We start from the raw sequence: 17,661 nt of genomic DNA on the forward strand, positions 1-17,661 counted from the left end.
GGCCAGCACGATGCCCAGCGTGTCGTTCGGGTCTATATTACCCGGGTAATCGTCTGGATCGCATGAGAGATATGCAATGTCGCCTGCCTTGAGCTTGTTGGCGTTGCGAGGGCTCACGGTCACCAGCCGTCCTGATATGTGAAGTTCCTGAAAAAACATCTGTTAGCACCACGTCATCATAATAACAGCACAACAGCACAACGGCGGTACAAGACACACCTTTATAGACTGGTCCAAGACGTAGAGATCAGGTGTAGACGGGAAGAGATGCAGGTCTTTTCTGCCCGGCAGTGGCTCAGGGCTGAGGTTGAGCGAGTACAGCGGGCTTCCGACCTGCAGGGAGCCACGAGAGTCGATAGGCTTGATAGACTGAGCAGCGGCGAGTCCTAGGCTGAGCCCGAGGGCAAGAAGCCGCCAGAGGGAGGCCATGATGAGGACATGAAGATACGTTCCAGAGGAGGAGGAGGAGGAAGAAGAAGAAAAGTTGGTGGCAGAGGGAAAAAAAGTTGAGGAAGAAGAAAAGATGGGACGATCGACGACGGAGTCCGGGGAAGAAAAGATGAAACCCGCTTGATGCTCATCCATTCGACATGTACATCGACAGGTACATCATATGTAGACAGTTATACAGTAGTTATACAGAAGATACATCGATACTGAGACGGGCGACCGGCTATTCTAACTGTCTTCTTCATCGCCTGTTTTTCTCTTCGCCTCGTATTCTCTCGCTAGTTGCTGATCGCCTGCACGTCATCGTGGCTGAGGATAAGATGTATAAAGATGTCTACTAGAGGAAGTATGGAGGATAAGATGTAGATAGCAGGTAGAGCAGGATTAACGATTCAGCAGATAACGAGTGACTTCGGTGAGATACAATATAAAAGGAGACAGCATATCAACCCCTGAAAGCATCAAAACAGTCTCTAGCAGCGAACAGACTTGACAGGGAAGGGGAAACGTATCCATCCATCTCCGTCGACACTGTTGCCGATTCCCTTGCAGTCAGACTCGCTGAAGATCTCGCAGGAGCCGCCTTCAGACCAGCCAGAGACAAATGGGCGGCCATCTGCGTTATCAGTCAGTAGATGTTGCAGCATTAAACTATGGATGTATGATATTCTTACCGCCAGATCGGAGGTTGGTGCAGACGAGCCAGGGAAAGTCAGCAGGTACGCAGTCCTTCTTGCCTACTTTCTTGCACAGTTGCAGGCGGGTGGCTTCGGTGGCAGCGATCATGCCGATGAGGATAGCGGTGATGTTGGTGAGCTTCATTTTGAGATGTTGGATGGACCAATTGGTTGATTGAGGTGTGTTTGTTGGCCTTAGTTGTTGATCTTGTCTTTGATGTTGAGTTGATGATAGAGCCAGTTGACGTGCATCGATGCCATCTTTATACCCCAGGATGAAGCCTGTAGGTCTATCGAAGGGTTGGAGAGACGCCCTCTCGTTGTGTATGTGCACGCCGGTCCAGCAATCATCCAGTTGTGGTCTTGTCCAGAGTGAACGTTGATATCAGGTTGATATCTAGACAAGCCACAACATCTTAACCACAACACTGTGAAGCCTCGTACCAGGCCCGCGTCTAGGGTAAGCTTATACTCAAAAGCGTAACCAAGCTTGGGTTATCATCTTCTCGTACCCAGAGTACGCCCTTGATCGAATTCCAGCAAAAGGTCGTACAGTAGCATCGCCGAAGTCCTTATGGACCAGTGTTGATCAGTCCCGTGAATACGGGCCGCCACTCAGTCTCTAGGCGGCTGAGACACGATGCGCCTTTCGTGCCCTTTTAGTGGAACTGACTGCATCTATATTTAATGCCTCTCCTTCTTCCAAGGTCTATAAACTCACCTATTCAACAATTTCTATACTTACCATAGACAAGTAGCTTGATATTTCACGATGAAGTTCCTTTCTGCCATTGTTATGAGCGTGCTCGTCAGCGCTGTCAGTGCCACTCCGGCAGATGCAGCACTGTTCGAGCGAGCCATTGGATCCAAATGCAACGCCCCCGAGGGTGAAGGATCGTGCCAGACGACTGGTAACTGCAAGGGTATCTCTTACCCGCAAGCCCTTTGCCCAAACGATCCCAACGACGTCCAATGCTGCGTGGAACACCAGTGCTCTACCGGGGCTGGCTCAGGCTTCTGCCGCAGCGTCTCGAACAACGGCTGTCCAGGCGGGCATTTCGACAAGGGTTCTGGACCTGTGTGTAACCATCTCTTTTTTTCTTTCCTATAAAACATTTAACTCTAACGGTTCACAGGACTGGCCATGCCCTGGCAGCGACGACATCCAGTGCTGCATCAAGGGGGGAGACGACAACGATCCTCCAGGCGATGGCAGCGTTGGACAGAAAATCCTCGAGAAGGCCATGACTGCCGCAGGCGTGCCTTATGCATGGGGAGGAGGCAGCTGTGACGGTCCAACTGGCGACATGCCTCCATGGGACTTTGGCGAGATTGGGTATGATTGCTCTGGCTTGGTTTCCTGGGCTGTCTGCCAGGTTACCGGACGAGACCTGTTCAAGGAAGGTCTGCGAGTGACTCGAGTCATGTACTGTGCCTCGGAGTCAAAGTTGCGCTACAAGTATGGTCCTTCACAGCTTATAGCTCTCGTTCATCCCATATTGACCGTGTCTGATATGTAGGAAACATCCCTACGCCGAACGCCAGCCAGGAGACGCCGTTTTCTTTGGCGGAAGATGTGACTGCGGGAAACCAGACACTATTCACCATGTTGGATTGATGATGTATGCTTTGCGTCTCCTTGTCCCTTTTATAGCTTCAGTCAATGCTAACATCTTCACAGGGACTCGGGTGACCGCATGTGGAATGCCCCCAACGACAAGATCAACAAGGTCCAGGAGAACAGCATCTCTAGGTTCGGCGAGAGGCCTTGTCCATATGTTATTCGCTTTGAGTAGACCTGTTGATCTTTCCCCTGTCTCTGCCGTCTTCTGTATATCTGATATTGGACCTGTCTCGTTGATTTTGCTTTTGTATCTGTATAATCCTACCCCCGTCAATCAACTTAAATTAAATTCGATGCTCAAGCAAGAAAAAGAAACCATCATCTCTTCACTTTGTCTTCTTTTCATCTGCTTTTCATCTCATCTTCTTAAAAGTTGGATGTGCCTGCTTAGTCATGGTTTCATCTGGCGAATCTTCACGCTGATTGGCCGGAAGCTCCCGTCTTCAACATCTTCAAACGACAAGAAATTTCTACAAGAACAAGCAAGTTATAAGAAGAGACCCTGGCTATAATAACAACCAGTTTGACGGAGTGGCCGACTGTGGATGGTGGCGATGACTTGACAGGTTGTTGTTCTGGTCTTGAAGTGGTCCTGGTTACATAGTACGCGATACTCTGCTAGAAAAGTCACTGTACAGAGAGCATACTGAGAAACATTCAGGCATGGCCATACGAAGATATATGCTATGAATATTTTACACGAGATATATCTATCTTGCATATCCATGGTCCTCCACCTATATCCGCAAGTACCTTGAAGAAAATGAGAGTCAAAGAAACTCCACTGGATGAGACCATATTTAGCAGTCGACAGGCAGGGCTCCGTCGTCCGTATGCTCCATGGCCAGCTCAACCTCAGCCTTACGACGGCGGACCAGTCCAGGCAGGACGTGACCACCCGCCTTGTTCCACAGCGGCAACTCCTCTCTAATCACAGTATCGACGTCTTGTCCCTGGTTAAGTCTCTTGATGAGAGAAGACTTCTTCGCTGCGCCTCCACCGACGTTAAAGGCCCATGAGACCAGAGCACCGTACTGGTTTGCGTTGAGTACCACGCTGTCTGCAGTCGAGAGCGTGATGGACTGCTGTGGACTCTATAAGGAAATGAGCATGCGTTTTAAAGGTCTGTTAATAGCGATATGCATACCTTCACGTCCTGGTGGAGCAGTTCAGTGGCGGACTCTTCAGTCAAGGGGAAAGGGAACGGGACTTCGCCGCACCCCTTGGTACGGCAGAGATGGCCATATCCGACTGTGGGCAGGCCGATGGGGTCTGGAGCGGGACGAGGCACGAAACCTTCGAAGTGCTTGATGAGAGCGATGGTTTCATCATTGACGTCGGGGCCGATACAGTCACGCTTTGCGACTTTGTTGAAGACTTCTGCAGGCTGGGCCAGCGCAGGGATGGAGAGGAGAGAAAGGGCAATGACTACTGCGGTGGAATGCATGATGAGAAGGGCTGGGCTTCGGTTGATACTTGGGCTGTATGGCTATAGGCTTCTAGTTGGTACTTGGGAATACATCTGAAGCCGATAGTACTCTCTTTATATGTCTACATCCCTTCAACATCTACATACAAAGAATCCCAAGACCGTCAGCAAGCAGCCGACACAGAGTAGCAGAAGCCAGACAAGATCTTGAATCTTTCATGTAATAAGCCGTGATAGGGCTGAGAGCTGCCCGGAGTACCATCGACAACATGGACATGGCTGTGTTTGAGGATAGACCCAGGCGGCTTTCCGGCTGCCCCTGAACTAATTATATCTTATTATGTCTGGCGAACCATCACTTGACATGCTTATTACATCGTCTATAAGGTTGCACTACTCCGGGCCAGTGCCGTTACATCCTCTTCGACGGCCCGTAGCTCACCCGCGCCCTGTACCTTATTCGAGCACGAAGATCCAAAATACAGACTCTCACGGTATCATTCTTGCTTTCGTTTCTGTGTATACGATGAGAAAGAAGGGCGTGAACCTCAGATATTTGCCATAATAGCACTCTGGTTCGTATAGAAGTACGTATGCCATAGATCTATTTGGATATATATTGAAAGATGTAGACAGTATTGGTAGGGGTATCAGGTATTCAAACATCAATATCAGTCTTATAGTAACAATCATGCGGTTCTCTCTTCTTGCTCAGCTTGCCTTTGGCCTGATAGCTGTTTCGGCCGCGTCTCTTCCACAAGAGGGTGCCTTCTGCCAGACTCCTCGGGTGAGACTTCAAAGTATCAAGTATTTCAACGGCTAACACGTCAATAGGGATTTGGTAAATGCCAGACATCCGATCAATGCAACGGATACTCAGACTGGTCAGAAAACATCATATATATAATATTGAACGGGTAACTGACATATGGATAGGGACATTACATGCCCCTTTACCAGCCGCTGCTGCGTCACCCACATCACGCCAGCCAAACGCAACGACGAGTGCGCTTCTCCCGCAAAGGACACCTGCAGCTTCTACGAGAACTGTCTGGAAGCGAAGGTGCCGTGTGGGCCAGACGGCTACGCCCTCGCGTACGGAGACCACTACTGCAACAAGTTCTCAGAAGCAAGCCACGATCTGTCGGAGAAGGGTCAAGCATGGGTCACCGAGACGATGCTGTGCCTGCAGCAGAAGCTGGTTCCCTTCGGGACGGGCCAGGAACAAACGACCTGCCCTGCCATCAGGGAGTTCGCCTTTGCTACTCATCCGGACTGCTACATCAAGGGCGGAGTCTGTCTTCTCCCGCCAACGGACTGGGTGGTTATCGTAGGCACCGTCGGTCTACTGGAGCTGTTTGACAGCGTCGACGCCCTGGTGGCTACGCTCAAGACTGTCGGGGGCTGTCTGGAGTTCTATATCTGGCTCATCAAGAACCACTTCATCGGCCAGTCCAAGCTGTGGGATGTCACTGACAGGTTGGCCATCGCCCCAGAGTAATAACGAGGACGTTATAGCACCTGCAGCCAGCCTAGTCAGCCAGTCGTCGATGGAGTACAGCCGGTCTCGACCAGTCAGCTATCAGCCAATCCACCAGTTATCAGCCAATATCAGGCCCGTATTTAATGTGAATCCGGATGCAAGAATACGTAACGCTCAAGCGGTGGAGATTGCTGGGTGGAGATGAAACGCCGTCTGCTTGCTCGCCTCAGCCGTCTTTTCTTCTGCGACTTTTTCTCTTCTTCTCATCTTCATCTTCGTCTTTTAACCCTTCCTAGTTTTGCTGATCAGTCTTTACCTGCTTGATTCCTTGTCTCGTTTCCCACGTTCATTTCCACCAGGATCTGCCCCCTTTCACTCGTTTCATCATTTATACACCCCTGCGGCTTGATCATTCTATAGATAGAGATATCACTCCATAGATATATTTCTTCTTCCTCTCGTTTTACTTGTCAATCGTTGTATATCTGTCAAATGTCCGGCCGTCCTGGCATCGGTAAACGATTCTCCCACGACAGATTCACCATCATACCAGACTCTTCAGACTCGAAGAACTCCAAGGGCATGCCAAACGACGCCACCATTGACATTCCTCTCACGGCCGTGCCTAGCGTGTCCCAGACCGGTGCCCGCAGGCCTGAGGACGGCGAACACTACTTTGAAAAAGACCATGACGGCGCAGACGGAGGAGGAGGAGGAGGTGGTGGTGGTGGAGGAGAAGGAGAACGGTCAATCGGTGGCCGTCGTCGAGCTCATGGGCATCATGGAGACAGGACGGGCAGCTCAGACGAAGACGGGACGGTGACTCGTATGGGCCGTTTCTACAACAAGATCCTCAATTTCTCTGTCGTTACGCGGTACTTCATCTACGTCCTGCCTGTGGCATTGCTGTTTGCTGTGCCCATTATCGTCGGGGCGTTGGCTGCACCCTCCGCCAGCATTGGTGGTGTCCGCATCGTCTGGTTCTTTGCCTGGGTTGAGATCGTCTGGCTGAGCTTGTGGGTGTCCAAGGCAGTTGCTCACTATATCCTCTTCGTCTTTCAGTTCCTCTTTGGCATCGTCAGCTCAGGGACGAGGAAGTACGCTCTCATCCTCAGGGCGTTGGAGATTCCGCTTTCCCTCGTCGGATGGGCCATCACCTCCCTCGCTACTTTTATACCGGTGAGTCTAGCAATTTGATACTGGAAGAATACGATATTAATACTATATAGGTGATGACAAGGAACCCGGATAACATCAAGGAACCCAGTATCAAGCCATGGCAGACCGTAGTCAACAACCTGCTCTTTGCATGCTTCGTCTCGTCTCTTATCCTGGCCGCTGAAAAGGTCCTCGTCCAGCTGATATCAATCTCCTACCACCGCAAGCAGTTCGATACTAAGATCAGAGAGTCCAAACGGAACGTCCACCTCATCGGTATGCTCTACGCCGCCTCCCGCAAGATGTTCCCTGAGTACTGCAAGGAGTTCGAGATGGAAGACTACATTATCAACGACTCCATCATGGGCATAACCGGCAAGAAGAAGGGACACGGACGCTCTGGCTCGGCCTCCCCCATGCGTCTTATCCAGAATGTTGGTCAGAACGTTGGTCGAGTAGGAGACAAGATCACCGCCGCGTTTGGCCACGTCGCCCATGAGATCACCGGAAAGCAGGTCTTCAACTCGACCTCGACCCATTCCATCGTCATTCTGGCACTGGAGAAGCGTAAGTCATCAGAAGCCCTGGCCCGTCGTCTCTGGATGTCGTTTGTTCTCCAAGGCCGAGATGCATTGTATCTTGACGACTTGTACGATGTCTTTGGACCAGACCACCGCGGTGAAGCAGAAGAGTGCATGGCTGCCCTGGACAGAGACGATAACGGAGACATCAGTCTGGACGAGATGATTCTCACCGTCACCGAGTTCGGCAAGCAGAGACAGTCCATGAGCAAGTCCATGCATGATGTCGACCAGGCCATCAACGTCCTAGACAACCTCCTCCTGGCCGTCGTCTTCATCCTCGTCGTTTTGGTCTTCGTTGCTTTCCTCAACAAGGGATTCGGCACTACTCTTGCCGCTGGAGCTACTGCACTGCTATCCATGTCCTTCGTCTTCGCTACTACCGCCCAGGAAGTCCTTGGTTCCTGCATCTTCCTCTTCGTCAAGCACCCCTACGACGTCGGTGACCGCGTGCACATCAACGATAACGAGCTTATGGTCGAACACATCTCCCTCCTCTTCACCATCTTCAGGGACATCCGGAACCACAAGACCATCCAGGTGCCCAACATTGTGCTCAACACTCAATGGATCGAAAACGTCACTCGCTCCTCGGCCATGCGCGAACAGCTTACTCTGACATGCGACTTTGGTACTTCGTTCGGTGACATCCAGCTTCTTAAACGTGAGATGCAGACTTTCGTTCGTGCCAAGGACAACTCTCGCGACTTTGGTCCAGACGTCGACGTCGAAGTCTCCGGGCTAGGAGAGATGAACAAACTTGAACTCAAAGTCGAAATTCGACACAAGTCTAACTGGCACAACGAAGTCGTACGAGCCACCAGACGGTCCAAGTTCCTCTGTGCACTAGTCCTAGCTGTCAAGAAGATCCCGATCTACGGTCCAGGAGGCGGAGATGCAGCTCTCGGCGACATCTCTAAGCCATCTTACTCGGTCTCCATCTCTCACGAACAAGCCCAACACAGCAAAGATGAATTCGCAGCTAAAAAGGAAGCTAAACGCATGATTCCAACCGACCAGATGGACGAAGCTCTCTCCGCTGATCCCGCACCGTTATCCCCCCATCCTGGCGCTGGCCCTGCCGCCGCGGCAGCAGCCTCTGCTTCAGGTCTAACATACCGCGGTTCATCAGCCAGCAACAACACTGGCATCCACTCGCCAAATATGAACCCGGAAGCAGCATTCGCCAGTGCCCTCAACTCCCGACCGCCAATGGAAAGTACCCCTTCGTCAGCAACAATAACAAACGAGCATCTCATCCGTGGTCCCTCAACCGGCCATAGACGCATGAGCCAGAACCCCAACCTTTCGCCAAACATGGACAGTCACAGTAGCCGTACAGCTGTATCTTCCAACACGCCTGTAGCAGAATATCAAGAGTACGACTACGAGTACTCTAACAACCCCTTCAGGACCACCAGCCCCCACGATCAAGGATACAGTCAACAGCCTGGCTCTTCCAACCAGGCACAGGGCAATGTCCACCCAGCGACCATCATAGCCAGGGGCCAGACACCAGGTCAAGGCCAGGGACCCCCGCGCGTATAAATCGCCTCATCAATTGAATTTTTCTTGAAATGACGGTTAACACGGCGCGGTACGGTAGTTATGGTCTTCTTTTTTACTAAATTGTGTGGCTTGGTTTACGTGGACAAAAAAGCATTTCTCTCCTTCTACCAAATTGTCGTTCTCTCTTCTTTTTCTTGATTAATTTCACCTCATAGACTCCTTTCCTTTTGGCAACAGAAAGCCCATCCTTAGGTCGGGCCATCACTCCTTTCATTCTTTCTGCTAAACATGCTTAGGACCTGTTTTGGCTGGACCATATTCATTCCTTCGTCTAACTCTTTGCAATTCTCCTCTCGGGATACGTTTGGTTACCTGCTATTTACCATCCTGTACACATATTACTACACGAGACTCATGAATCTGATCTTTGCCATCTTCTTCCTCACCGTCGTTCTCTTTTACTTTGCTTCTCCACATCCCTTCTTGTCTTTCAAAATTAAGTTGTTTCTCCTGGAAATTAAGAAGGCTACAGATAATATCCTATTTGCAGTGTTTGCACTATGTTTGTTGCTTAATAATTAGCTTCCGGTTAAATATTATTACCCTTCCGAATGAGTAATTACTGACTAATATACTTACTGCTTATTAATCACAAACGGAGATTAATAACCCGCTGAAAGTTTATTGGTAAGCAGCAAAGGCGGTGCAAACAGAACAAACACATCACGTGCCATACCCCATCTTTGCCGCCCGCAAAATAAAAAGAAAAACCATAAAATGAAGCGAAAGTTCAACTTCAACTTTCCATCTCAACCTTTTTTCACGATGTCTCGCCGTTGATAATGTCGATATTCCTCTCTACTGGCCATCACTGACCGTGGCGGGAATCGCTTGGTCGGTAGAAGTTGTCATCATCTGTTCCTAGGGCCGCGCGGAGCCAAATACCCCCCCCCCCCCTATATATACATACATAGCGCCAACAAGGCCTAGACAAAGATCAACCATGCCGGAGCCCACCTACAAATCCACATCTACAAGCTCATCTACAACTCCAGAAATCGACACTCCCAGCTCCTCTACTTCAAATCTCTCGGACGATGGCATCCGCCTCTCTCCTAATGGACTCTACCTGACTCTCAGCGAAATCGGCCAGCACGAGAACTACCACTGGGCCTTGCTAGTCGCCAACTCAACCACCACCGGCACGCGACTGCATCAGTTCCGACCCAACGACGAATCTGAATGGCAGTATACCACACAAGCTGAAGATGTTGCTACGTCACGCGATATGCTGGTGGCTCTCAAGGTAGGCGAGCTACCTGACATCAACCCCGAGTGGATGGCGGCCATAGACGAGTGTGTTCGCTCTGCGAATCTACGGGAATCAGAGAAATTTTCATGTCGGGCATGGGTGATGGCTGCTGTGTATGCCTTGGCGGACGGCGGGTTTATTGATCTGGAACCTTGTTGGGTGAAGGTTGGCATGGTAGAGGAGGAAGCGAAGGCGTTGGTGGCTGGCGCAACCTCGCTGGATACTAAGATCGTGGTTTCGAGTAAGTATCTATGAGAGTGACGGGGCTACTACTATGAGTGACAGGACAGGTTACGGATTACGTCGATAGGGAGATACCACTAAGTTGTCACTTGGGAGTTTGATATCTACGTTGGAATGAATTTTCTTTGGAGGATACGTGAAATTGATATTTCGGTCTAAGCAGAAGCTTTAATGAACTAACAATGTCACTAACCCATAACGATTGTCACTTTGGTTCCTTGGTTCCTTTTGGTAATTAACTGATCCTTAGTATTGGAGTATAGGTGATAAACCACGAACTCAAAACATTTTTGATTATAATTAATATCATCAATATTAAAGGACCCTTTCTTAGTATGAAACTTGGCCAGCTCCTTGATATTTAAACAGCTTCTTCTGCAGATACCCTCCTCCTAGGAACCAGTGAATGTTTCGGCGCCAAACACCTTGCCCTTGTCACTATTACTTTGATATGTCAGTGATATCAATCAGTGAATGTCTCTGGAATTTGATGAACATCCCCTTTGGTCGCCACCAAGCCGGTTATTTAAACCAGCCAGATCCCCAGCTTCTCCAGTTCTTTTCTTCTTCCTTTTCTACTTCATACTCAGCAGTGCCAGAAGCTTGCAGCCTCTACCTTTTGTGCTTTGATACCTATATTGTGGTTCTTACATCATCTATCAACTATGTAGACCGCTACCAACAAGGGATACGAAGACATACTCTCGTCTAGGCCTGCCATACATGCTACTACACCGATGTGGCCATAATACTTGTTGACCGGTATCGACAAAGGCCAGAAACATATCCGCAGTCAGCAACGTTTGGTGGCTGGCTACCGTGCCCTTGCGGACGACTTTATTATTTGCCTAGCCTACTATGCCGATAGGGATGCCCAACTGGAGCGCAATTAGGCGGTATTAATACTTACACCATGGGCAACCTTCGTGCGTGATGGAAATTTGATACTTATTTCAATATAACAAAACCGCTAGCGTAGCTGGACTCCGTTAATGCTCCGAATATGCCCTGATCATGTTTACATGCGGTTATATCTAGCCTTGGTGCGACCATTCATCAAATTTCTCCAGTCAACGCTTTGCGGCATATCTCTCCTTGAGGCAGAAGCCAAAGATTTCTAGCACTTTGGGTTTACAAATAGCCTTCGTGACGGTACAATTCGTCGATTCATTAGCAGGGCATATAATGGAGCACCATCTCAACGGTTACCACTGTTGTTCTACCAATGACAACTACTATAACAGAAATGCATAGGTCATTCCATCACAGTATCGGAATAGCGACATATAGCCATTGCATTGAAGGAAGAATATGTATATGGGCGAGACGGTACCGCATATACCATTCGACCAAAAGATCATACACAGTGATGAAATATGCTATCGCGACTTACTGCACCCTTTACATACTTGTATGCTTGATGGAAGCTCTATGCCGCCTATGATCAGACTGCCTGTGTGTAAGCTGGTGCTTTTCATCTGCCTACTATAGGAATCATGCGCTGTGATATGACAAAAAATGCCTCTCTAGCCCATGGGTTGGCGGCAAGTTGAATACGGAGGGATCTGCTGGCCACTGCAGAAACTTGGAATATTGCTTATACAGCTAGGCATGAAAAGTCAAGTTACTGCCCTCGAAGAAGCTTTTTTGGAGTTAAGAGCGAAAGTCGCGCATGATGTCTCCTAGTGATGTCTCGTGGTGGCTCCATAATTCAAACGGGGATGTTTAAGAGAAGTCATTCTCTACTATGGAGAGACTTATGTGCATTACGACAGGGCCTATTCCAGCCCCGGACTCGGAGCTCGTATATATCAACGAATATACATTGTATACCCACGATTCTTTGTTAGGCGACGCCGAACCTCCTACCAATAAGGGGAAGTTACTAGATTTTAACTGCCTAAGACAAGGGAGTCATATCCATCTCTTATCCTAGCAGCGAACCGAAATATAGCCACAGGGCCTGCCCTCGACCACCACCTTTTGCCATTATTAGGTGAATTACTATTTAATCGAAGGTTATAGAGGTGGAGGACCTCAAAGCTGCCAGGAACCTTCCAAAGTATACCCAATGCCGCAACGCCCCTACATTCAGTGATAAGCAATGTTGTACTCTGACGCTTCTGGATACGCTGGAGGACTACTCCTAGCTCAAGAACGGATGATCAAGACCCCCTCAGTTGTAGCTACTGATACCCCCCCAACCATGCCGGCTGAAAAACAGCCTATATAAGCCATACCTCCTGGCGCCCCGTGCCTGCCAGCATGCAGAACATTGCTCCCGCTATTTGGTAAGTAATTTTGATGATATAGGTGGAGAATCATCTATCTCATTGAAATCTGAGGAGAATGAGACTCCAATTTCCTGTTCGCATTCTGCATTCGGAAAGTATGGCATGATACTATTCGAACCTCAACGAGAGAGCAAAATGTCGATATATAGCAGAACACTGGCACTTTCTGACGCTGAACAATGCCACCTTCAATATTGAGCCCATTGATGACCGTGCCAGCAAAAAACTATACCTAGGCCGTGATTATAACATTGACTTGTTCGTTGATGGCCTTGAACAAGCATACTCTGAAGCATCCACTAGACGAAAACGAAACGAACATGCCTTTGTGGAGATGAACAATCCACGACTCTACACACAAATCGGTGAGAAAAGACGTTCTCCAGCAGGATGCCACTTGGAATGCACTACCCTGGACTCTTCCTTGGACTTATGCCATTCGGACTTATGTTCACATCATCTGCAGCCAGCATCCCAAGTTCTGTTTGCAATGTTAACTCTGATCGTTGTGTGTTTGCAACGCTTCTGCATACTTGGCGCGCATTCGTGATATTCCAGCCAGATGCCCTGCGAGCGTTGCCTCCCATTCATGAGAGATGTCAGTGAGTACTGTGTGCCTTGTGGTGTGGGCGTACTCGTGATCATCATCGTTGTGTGACGGCGCCCCGTACGTATTGGTGTCTCTTCCCGCTCAAAACGTAGGATTAGCATACAGCATCTTCACCTGCCCAGTTATGGACCAATTTGGATAACCAAAACCTTCGGTTTACACATTATGGAGTTGAGGTTGAACTTGACTCCCATTATTCGGTTATCTTCAGCTATCTCTGTTTGATGCCGAAGTATTAACAATTTATTATACCTTCTGACTGTGACCGTGATTCTATATAAGCTATTACCGTTCAAAGCTGGCAGCTTTGAATACGAGACTTTGACAGCGGTGCAGTGGTTTGATACTAGACGCAACCAACAAAGAAAACTAGACCGGCCAGTTGTTCCTCCAGAGCTATAGGGCTCTCTGGCCTTGGGCTAAATTGCTCCAGCACTGTGAACGATAGCGATGAAGGTTTCTTAAGAGAAGAAAACCGGGAGCTACCTACGGTACCGTCGGCCTCTCAGTGACTCTTCGTCTACCTTTGGGGGGTGTCTGTATATCGATTCAATCCAGCCCAAAGCTAGCTACCATCGGCTTCGAAGGCAAGTCTATGAGATGACTCAACATATGATCAATACAGGCTACCGCCATCTACAAGCGAAATGGCAGTGAATGCAAGATTGAAACTCCATGGAGAGGAAGATAGAGTCAGCCTGGAGTGGCCGCAGCAAGAGCTACTTTGAACCTATTGTGACTACAGAGAATGAACGCCTTATCAAGTGATTGTCGGAGTGACTGAGTACTAAAGTTGATCAGGCAGCGGCAGCACAAGCAACAGCATATCTGGGAGTACCAGAAGGAGGATAACAACAACAACAGAAAGAGAGCAACAGGAACGTCGGAGTCGGCGATATATTCACTCTATCTATTCATCAATTGGTATCTGTCATCTCCCGTTGTACCACTAGCCTATTACCTACGGCTGCTATAACTAACATCGACAACGGTCTAATGATACAATCTGGGCTCAACTACCATATTATCTAAAAGTTGGAGTGAATCTGGGAATCGACACCTGGTTGTTGATGGGCGAAAGATGAGGAACCAAGCGATGCGATATTCAGTTAACTACAGGATCTCTGCAGGTACCAAACATACATGTAACAGGAGACTCCTGAGGACTCCTTAAAGCTGGGTGTGAAGATACGAAACGGTAAGCAAGAGCTTAGCCGGAAGGGCGTGGGTGGTGCTGAGACAAAGGTACGACTGACTACCGTGTAAGAGTGATAATTTTGAAATAGAATAGAATTGAATTGAGAATAGAGTACAGAAAGAGTAGACGATCGTATATCATACCATCTAGCAAGTAGTGGTGTTTTCTTTTTCTTGATTTTCCAATTCCCCCCGGCCAATAGAGAAATATGAAAGATAGAAGATACAATGGGAATAAAGCTATGTCCGAAATTATGAGTGTTGGGTTTTGTACATTCGACCAGCGGGGGAGCTGCTGGTAGGGAATTGAGCGTTGATGGGGGGTCTACTTGGTGGTTTCTCTGACGACGGCGTCAACTGCTTCGGCGAAGTAGTCGATGTTGTGGACGTTGAGACCAGCCATGGAGATACGTCCGTTCTTGGTCTGTGATTATATTATTAGCAGGAGTGGTTAATAAGAGGCAAGGTAGATAAACGTTACCATGTAGATGTGCCACTTCTCACGGAGGATGTGGACCTGCTCCTCGGTGAGGCCGGTGAAGCTGAACATGCCGATCTGGTTGGTGATGTGGTCCCAGGTACCTGGGGTGCCCTTCTCCTCGAGACGGTCTCGGACGCCCTGTCTCATCTCGACGATACGGCCGCTCATGGTGCGGAGATCCTCCTCCCACTCCTTGAAGAGGGCGGGATCGTTGAGGACGAGGGAGGCGAGGCGGGCACCGTAGGCGGGCGGGTTGGAGATCTCGGAGCGCTGCAGGATGGCTAGCTGGGAGGCGACGTTGGAGAGGGCTTCTGCGGAATTCGGGCCGGGGGCGGTGATGAAGTGGAAGGCGCCGGCACGCTCGCCGTAGAGACCAAAGTTTTTGGCGAACGACTGGGAGACACACATCTCGAAGCCCTCGGAGACGAAGTAGCGAACGGCCCAGGAGTCGCGGGTGAGGTCACCGGAGGCGAAGCCCTGGTAGGCGCAGTCGAAGAAGGGGAAGTGGTTGCGCTCGCGGATGACGGTGGCGATCTGCTTCCATTGGTGCTGGGTGGGATCTACACCGGTAGGGTTGTGAGCGCAAGGGTGAAGGAGGATGACAGAGCCGGAGGGAGCGGCGCGGATGGCCTTGAGCATGCCCTCAAGGTTGAGGCCCTTGTTGGCCGGGTTGAAGTAGGGGTAGTAGGCCGACTCGAGGTGGACGGTCTTGAAGATCTGGGGGTGGTTTGGCCATGTTGGGTCGGACAGGTAGATGGTTGGCTTGGGCGAGGAAGGGAAGAACTTGGAGATGAACAGGCCACCGAGATGGACGGCACCGGTGCCGGAGATCGTCTGGAGGCTGACCACCTACTGCTTCGTTAGCCTTTGTTTTGTTTCTGTCTCAGATGTGACGACGCACTCTGTTCTCCCTGATGGCAGGGGAGTTCTCGCCGAGGATGAGCTTCTGAGCAGCGGTGGTAAAGTCCTTTAGTCCGGCAATAGGGAGGTACTCGTGGTTAAGCTTGGGATCGTCTCGCAGCATGCGGTCGGCCTGGGGACGTTAGCATGTGTTCGCCGCTGCGTTATCGTACGATGCAGGGGGAGGGAAAACTCACCTTCTTGACAACGGGGAGGACCCATGGCTTCGCATCACTGTCCCTGTAGGCACCGATACCGAGATCGATCTTCTTGTCTGAGGTGTCTGCTCTGCAGGCGGCCGCAAGACCAAAGAGAGGATCTTCTGGTGCCTTGGGCACGGCCGACGGAGTGAAGAAGCTGGGCGTCATGATGTGGCGTGAGACTGTGTCCAGACGGTCGCGGGCAATCGTCGAGAGGGCAGATGGAGCCATTCTGGAGGAGAAGAAGACGAGGAAGCGGACGAAGCTGTAGAAATAGAAGAAAGCAAGATGTAAAAATGTTGGACGGGCAAAAAGAAAGAAAGAAGGCGAAGTCGAGGAGGAAGCAAGACTTTCTGGTGGATCTTCCCGCCGTTTAACTCCGAGGCTGTTTTATAGATTGAACGAGGACGAAGAAGAGGAAGAAGAAGAGGAAGAAGAAGAGGAAGAAGAAGAGGAAGAAGATATAAATATCGTCTCAGGCCTTCTCGCGTGTCTTGTTCAGCGCCCGTAACCGCTCTTGCATGTCGACCAGGATGCAGAAAGTACCCCAGCAACTCCGTTCAAGGGGAAGAGGAAGAAAAAGAAAAGAAAAAGAGGAACATGGCTGATCCTGACGAGTTCCTGTTCTTCCGTTTCATCTGCTTCTAGGCCTTCTCTGCTGACCTTTTGCTGCCGTTCGTTCGTTCGGACGGGTTCGACTGGCCAGCTGAGGACGAGGAAGCCCTGCACAGCCCTGTGTCTGCCCGATGGCTGCGGCAATGTCAAGACGACGCGACTGGCCTGCGATAGACCTCGCTGACCATGCGACAGGCTGCTGCCCGATCTGCTTCTCCCTGGCTCATCCGTCCGGGCTGGCAGGGTTTCCGGTCTTATAGGTTCGTTCGTTCGTTTCGTATCCAGTTTTGGCCCTGGAGAGCCGAGAAGTTCTCGAAGGTCTCGGGACCGTTGGTCGTCATGCCATCCTGGCCGAGATCGATTGGACGGGAGGCCGATGATGGCGTCCTCGTTCGGCGTTTCATCTTCTTCTTCGTCGTCTTGCTTTCGTCGTCGTTTTTTCGTCTCTTCTTTGCTTGTCTACGTCACGTGGTTATGGATGTTGATATAAAAGATGAAGAAGATGAAGTAGGAGAAGTAGATGTAGAGACGATATGAATAGCTAGCTGGAACATGGCTGGCATGGCCGCCTCAGTCCTCTTTGCCATCCACTGCTGTAGCCATCATAGTTATATGATAATCCATCGCCCCTGGACCAAACACGGCTGTTCGGTATGGAGAAGCTAGTGAGTTGAACGGCCAGTACTTGGTCTCCCAGTGTCAGGCGTCGATTCGAGTAGGTCGTCGCGTCTGGCGGCCGTTTGAGGCCGGGATCTCCAGGCACGCCATCCTGGGCTATGTCGATGTAGGTCTTCTAGCTCGGGTGAGCTCGTCGTTGGCGTCGGGAGGCAGGCTGCCTTTGAAGCTCTAGCCGCGGGACGGGCTGAGCCTCAATTCAGGGGTGAGAAAGACGAGCAGT

The 17,661-nt window shown here is 50.1% G+C and overlaps 8 protein-coding genes across 8 annotated transcripts in view; 4 read left to right on the forward strand and 4 right to left on the reverse strand.

Moving 5' to 3' along the window:
* The window catches only part of MCYG_04773 (RING-7 protein), a gene marked incomplete at both ends in the record, with an annotated part of 1,770 nt that extends 1,329 nt beyond the window's left edge, over window positions 1-441 (reverse strand). Inside the window, 2 exons of the mRNA XM_002846990.1 lie at window positions 42-159; window positions 220-441. Coding sequence (XP_002847036.1) covers window positions 42-159; window positions 220-429 — 328 coding nt within the window. The remainder of the gene's footprint in view (window positions 1-41; window positions 160-219) is intronic.
* Window positions 442-1,899: 1,458 nt separating this feature from the next.
* MCYG_04774 (conserved hypothetical protein) lies at window positions 1,900-2,923 on the forward strand (the record flags this gene model as incomplete). The annotated part of the gene is made up of 3 exons (XM_002846991.1): window positions 1,900-2,205; window positions 2,264-2,463; window positions 2,809-2,923. 3 exons carry the CDS (start codon window positions 1,900-1,902, stop codon window positions 2,921-2,923), a joined length of 621 nt encoding a protein of 206 aa, XP_002847037.1.
* A 628-nt stretch (window positions 2,924-3,551) lies between these two features.
* On the reverse strand, window positions 3,552-4,198 carry MCYG_04775 (lysozyme; the record flags this gene model as incomplete). The annotated part of the gene is made up of 2 exons (XM_002846992.1): window positions 3,552-3,845; window positions 3,899-4,198. 2 exons carry the CDS (start codon window positions 4,196-4,198, stop codon window positions 3,552-3,554), a joined length of 594 nt encoding a protein of 197 aa, XP_002847038.1.
* A 673-nt stretch (window positions 4,199-4,871) lies between these two features.
* MCYG_04776 (conserved hypothetical protein) lies at window positions 4,872-5,681 on the forward strand (the record flags this gene model as incomplete). The annotated part of the gene is made up of 3 exons (XM_002846993.1): window positions 4,872-4,967; window positions 5,015-5,097; window positions 5,141-5,681. The coding sequence occupies 3 exons, from the start codon at window positions 4,872-4,874 to the stop codon at window positions 5,679-5,681; spliced, it is 720 nt and encodes a 239-aa protein (XP_002847039.1).
* A 474-nt stretch (window positions 5,682-6,155) lies between these two features.
* Window positions 6,156-8,950, forward strand: MCYG_04777 (serine/threonine protein kinase; the record flags this gene model as incomplete). The annotated part of the gene is made up of 2 exons (XM_002846994.1): window positions 6,156-6,842; window positions 6,893-8,950. 2 exons carry the CDS (start codon window positions 6,156-6,158, stop codon window positions 8,948-8,950), a joined length of 2,745 nt encoding a protein of 914 aa, XP_002847040.1.
* A 964-nt stretch (window positions 8,951-9,914) lies between these two features.
* MCYG_04778 (conserved hypothetical protein) lies at window positions 9,915-10,478 on the forward strand (the record flags this gene model as incomplete). Its single annotated transcript, XM_002846995.1, has 1 exon — window positions 9,915-10,478. The coding sequence occupies one exon, from the start codon at window positions 9,915-9,917 to the stop codon at window positions 10,476-10,478; it is 564 nt and encodes a 187-aa protein (XP_002847041.1).
* Window positions 10,479-14,892: 4,414 nt separating this feature from the next.
* On the reverse strand, window positions 14,893-16,379 carry MCYG_04779 (aspartate aminotransferase; the record flags this gene model as incomplete). The annotated part of the gene is made up of 4 exons (XM_002846996.1): window positions 14,893-14,991; window positions 15,049-15,897; window positions 15,950-16,081; window positions 16,146-16,379. The coding sequence occupies 4 exons, from the start codon at window positions 16,377-16,379 to the stop codon at window positions 14,893-14,895; spliced, it is 1,314 nt and encodes a 437-aa protein (XP_002847042.1).
* A 267-nt stretch (window positions 16,380-16,646) lies between these two features.
* On the reverse strand, window positions 16,647-17,350 carry MCYG_04780 (uncharacterized protein; the record flags this gene model as incomplete). Its single annotated transcript, XM_002846997.1, has 2 exons — window positions 16,647-17,222; window positions 17,294-17,350. 2 exons carry the CDS (start codon window positions 17,348-17,350, stop codon window positions 16,647-16,649), a joined length of 633 nt encoding a protein of 210 aa, XP_002847043.1.
* Window positions 17,351-17,661: the final 311 nt, after the last annotated feature.

The sequence above is a fragment of the Microsporum canis genome, genomic scaffold (genome assembly GCF_000151145.1).
Source record: "Microsporum canis CBS 113480 supercont1.4 genomic scaffold, whole genome shotgun sequence".
NCBI classification, from domain to species: Eukaryota; Fungi; Ascomycota; class Eurotiomycetes; order Onygenales; family Arthrodermataceae; genus Microsporum; species Microsporum canis.